The 4,392-nt window shown below is 38.9% G+C and overlaps 1 protein-coding gene across 1 annotated transcript; it reads right to left on the reverse strand.

Annotated features, from left to right (window-relative positions):
* Positions 1-2,963: 2,963 nt before the first annotated feature.
* On the reverse strand, positions 2,964-4,031 carry LOC311514425 (G-protein coupled receptor 183-like; the record flags this gene model as incomplete). The annotated part of the gene is made up of 1 exon (XM_084616980.1): positions 2,964-4,031. The coding sequence occupies one exon, from the start codon at positions 4,029-4,031 to the stop codon at positions 2,964-2,966; it is 1,068 nt and encodes a 355-aa protein (XP_084473106.1).
* Positions 4,032-4,392: the final 361 nt, after the last annotated feature.

Below are 4,392 nucleotides of genomic sequence, written 5' to 3' on the forward strand. Positions count from 1 at the left end.
AAAGGTAGTCCCAGCACATCAGGTGGCAGTCCCAAGGGGGTTTCTGTGATCCAACCCGTCACAGGTGTGTTGTAATCTCAAATGTTTGCTCCAAAACAGGACATTCAGCTGTAACAAAACTCCAATGACTCCATCAGCAAGGTACAAAACATGGAGGAAAGTGCTGTCCTTACCTCACTGATTTTATGAGCTGAGGCTCAGTCTTGCAAGGTGCTGTTAGCTTCACTTCCCGTTGACTTCAGTGAGAATAGAGAGTGCCCCTTGCACAGGGTAATCATCACCTCGGTTTGGTTTGGTTTGTCATTTAGATCATGATCCTCTCAGGTGCTGATTGCAATTAAAAAAAATAAGTGTGTAACAGTGCTTCTAATTTAAGGGGATTAAATTTAGTAGGTTTGGTGGAAGAAGTGCATTTTAAGGAGGGTTTTTGTGCAAGAGCTTTATTACATGCAAAAATAAAGTTTACAATTCACAAGACAAAGTTTTTATTTGAAGAAGAAAATGCAATGAAGAACAGAACCAGTCTGAAAGACAAGGCTTCTTCTGGGGAAAAAAAATATTATCCTACTCATCACAAAGAATCATGGGGCAAAAGTCTTGTTTGACAAAGGAAAGTGTGTGTGAGGTTTTCCAAGAATTTTTAAAAGACTCTTTATTCCCTCAGCCTTCTTATAGTGTGTGTATGAGAGAAAATGGGTGCATTGGTTTGTGCTCTCTGTTGCACCCAACTATTTGAATGGATTTCCAAAGTAATTTAGTCACCAGATCTTATACCGAATCTGAAATTTCTAATGTAAAGTCTTGAAAAGCAGCTAGACATATACATTTTTAAAATATTGATGTTTGATAAAAATTGTAATGTTACTCTTCACCTCCTCAGGAGAATGGTCATAAACTAACTCTATGGAGGAACTTCAAAGATCTCAATCACCCTCCTCCTTAAAAAGGTAAAGATGGGCAATGTGCAAAGCATAAACTACTATCTATCCTCCTCTGTTCAGATTCTGAGATTGGGCCAAAATCTTTCTAGGGGGCTTATCCTCATAATGGGCATTTTAACCGGATTAGTTTAGACTTGGAAAAAAGACTGAGTGGAGACCTGATAACAGTCTTCAGATATGTTAAAAGGCTGTCATAAAGAGCACAGTGATCAATTGTCCTCCATGTTCACTGAAGGTTGGACAAGAAGTAATCTGTTTAATCTGCAGTGAGGGAGATTGAGGTTAGACATTAGGAAAAACTTTCAACTATAAGGATAGTTAAGCACTGGAATAGATTACCTAGGGAGGTTGTGGAATCTCCATCATTGAAGTTTTTTAAGAACAGGTTAGACAAACTACCGTCAGGGATGGTCTTAGTATACTTAGTCCTGCCTCAGTGTGGGCTAGCCTCACTAAGTCCCTTCCAGACCGTCATTTTTATTCTTCTTCTGTTAATGATTATATACGTCTAGAACCATACGTAACCCACAAACTCTTTGTCTCTATTTCTTTGTCATGACTCTCATTTGCAAAGACATTTATAGCTTAAAATACCTTCCAACAAAATTAGCTGGCCAGTTTTACACCAAACAAAATGGAAAGTTATTCTGTAAGGTGAGCTCCTATCTTTGATGAATCCGTGACTCCAAATAATTTATAAAATCCACATTCTTCAGAATATTGCACTATGTTACCTCCTATTACATATGGTTTGTCTAAAATAACTTGAGACAACGAAACTGCTTTTGACCATTTTGAATGGGGCAGAAATAGGGACCTGTTTTTTTCTGAAAACCTTTAAATTGTGTTAAAATATTCCACACTTGACAATCCAATGTATGCTTAGCCCCTAATATTCAAAATAAATTTACAATCTTAAATTTGAAAGTAGAATGAAAACATTTAGCTCCCCTCATGTCCAAACTTCTTTTTTTAGCAGCTCCTCACTGCTAATTATTAGATTACATTCACTTGTTACAGGAATTGTTGTGGCCAGTTGCAGTTCTGTTTTGTCTTTTTCCACAGTAAAGACATATCAAGCCACAAGATAATCTGAGAAATTTTGAGTCAGTTTCAGTTTTAAAATATACTGTAGATACTCTGGGATTATACAGATGAGGTCAGACTTTTGAAAGAGGGACATTCCTGCTACTGATTTCAGCCATCTCCCAGAGTCCAGTAGATGCTAATAAGTACAATTTCAATCACAAGACAGGAAAATGGAAGACTGGCTTCATGTCAAATAGCTATAGAACACTGGTGCGATTAGTTGTTTCATAGTGCTGCTTCATCACTTTAATTGAACTGGATTAATACCTGAATATTTACTATTTCAGAGCATCTTTCCAGATTTAACAAACATACAGACTTTTTACCATTTTCAAGAAGCTGTGCTCTGTATAAAGCACAGTTTTGTGCATGCCATTTCCAAAGGACTATGAATATGTTTTAATTGTTTATTTTAACGACTATTGAGAAGATGAGGATCTCACTCTGTCCATTTGTTTGTACAGTTTGTACACCTACTGAATTCCAAGCCATAAACTTCTATAAGAAATACATGTTCAAATTGTAATGAATTTCTAATACCATGCTGTTATAACAAGTTTCAGAAATCATAAAATGGTGACTGCTCAGACTTCTGATATTGTGTGTGTGTGTGTGTGTGTGTGTAAAAATATATATCTTGGTCTAAGACCTTGTCGATACCCAACTCTTTTCTTAAGATTTCGACCCTTCTCCTGCCACAGGGTCAGCTCCATTGAATGGTGAGAGTATAAGTGTGGAAGAGGTGCTGGTGGTTTTACTACCATGCCATCTTGTTCTGGCGAGTGTTAGATGATACAGTGGCAAAGACACCAGCAACTTGTCTGTACTTATGCTCCCACCTTTGCTGCCACCTATGGAATTTCTCCAGTGCAACAATGGGTAATTTTAAGATAAGAACTCTGAGTAGACATGGACAAATTGAAAATGTTATAGCTAAGCTGAGGATGAGCAAACTCCTTGGTTGTGGCTGTTGCTGTTGCTTTCTGAATATGACTTTCCAGTGGAGGAGGATGGAACAGAGCCACTGGTTCTAAATAGTCTTAGGAGTCTTCTCTTATACCCTCTAAATGCAAAGAAGTAAATTATTGGATCAATGCAACAGTTCATGTTCATAAAAGCCACTGTGATTTGAAGAGACATCTTGAAGGCTTTCTGTGCTGAGCAAGATGGCTGATGTAGTATCTTTCTGATCATGAACTGAATGATATTTAAATGGTAAGGACTAAAGCAGATCACAACTGCAAGGAGCACAACCAGTATGATTGTGAAAGCCTTTCTGTGGTGCCCATTCTTATCTGTCAGGGGGTTTTCTTTGGCTGCTCTGCACAGTTTTAGGTTGATCTGCACATAACAAACTAATATAATCCCCACTGGTAGGCAGAATCCAATCATGCAAGCCCCCAGAAGGATAAATGGCAACTTAGGAATTTCTTCAAAGTTGAAATATTCCATGCAGGTCAGCTTATCTCCTATCTTCTTGGTCATGGGCCTGAAGAGTAATGATATTGTCTGCAGGAACACAATGAACCATATCAGCATGCAGATATACTTCACTCTGCTCACTTTCCTAAATCTGCCAAGCCGCCGGGTGTGGACCACGGCGATGTAGCGGTCGACACTCACACATGTCATAAAGTAGATGCCCACATACGTGTTCATGTAAAAGATGAATGCCGTCACCCTGCAGAACCAGTCTCCAAAAGGCCAGTTGAATTCTAAGATGTAATAAGCAATTCTTCCAGGCAGAGCAAGCGTGAAAAGGGCATCTGACACAGCAAGGTTGATTAAGTAGAGATCAGTTGAGTTGATTTTCTTCCCTCGGTGGAAGGTGACATAAAGGGCAAGGACATTTCCACAAGAGCCAAAGACCAGCAGGACAGTGTAAAAGAATGAAAAAATTACTTTCGCTGCAAAGTGGTGGTTATACACGTCGCAGCTGCTTTCATTGCTGTAAGTGAAGACCGTTAGCTGAGATGCAACAGTAGCAGCAGTGGTAGCCATTCTGTGGACTTCTCCTTGGCAGAAGAAAAGACATGACATTAGCAGCTTACTAATAATGTGCACTATCTGTTTTGACAGATAACAAAACTACTTAGGCTTTGTACTTTAGTAGACTCTCGTACTTTAGTAGACTCTCATACAAAAGAAGTGAGAGTTCTCATTTGAACAGCGAATTTCCACACTCTGAGTATGTTCTGAGCCAAGATGAGCAGGTTTAGTCATTTGGGAAACTCAGTTCCTAGTGATCTTAGTGTAACATTCTGAACAAAGACTGTGACTTATTTTTTTCTTCAGAACCCTTTAGCTTGGAAACTAATAGCAGGGGGTGTTGTGTCACAGTGTGTCAGAAGTTGTTGCTGCC

This window comes from Lepidochelys olivacea (genome assembly GCF_965140295.1).
Source record: "Lepidochelys olivacea isolate rLepOli2 genome assembly, chromosome: 1".
In the NCBI taxonomy this organism is placed as follows: Eukaryota; Metazoa; Chordata; order Testudines; family Cheloniidae; genus Lepidochelys; species Lepidochelys olivacea.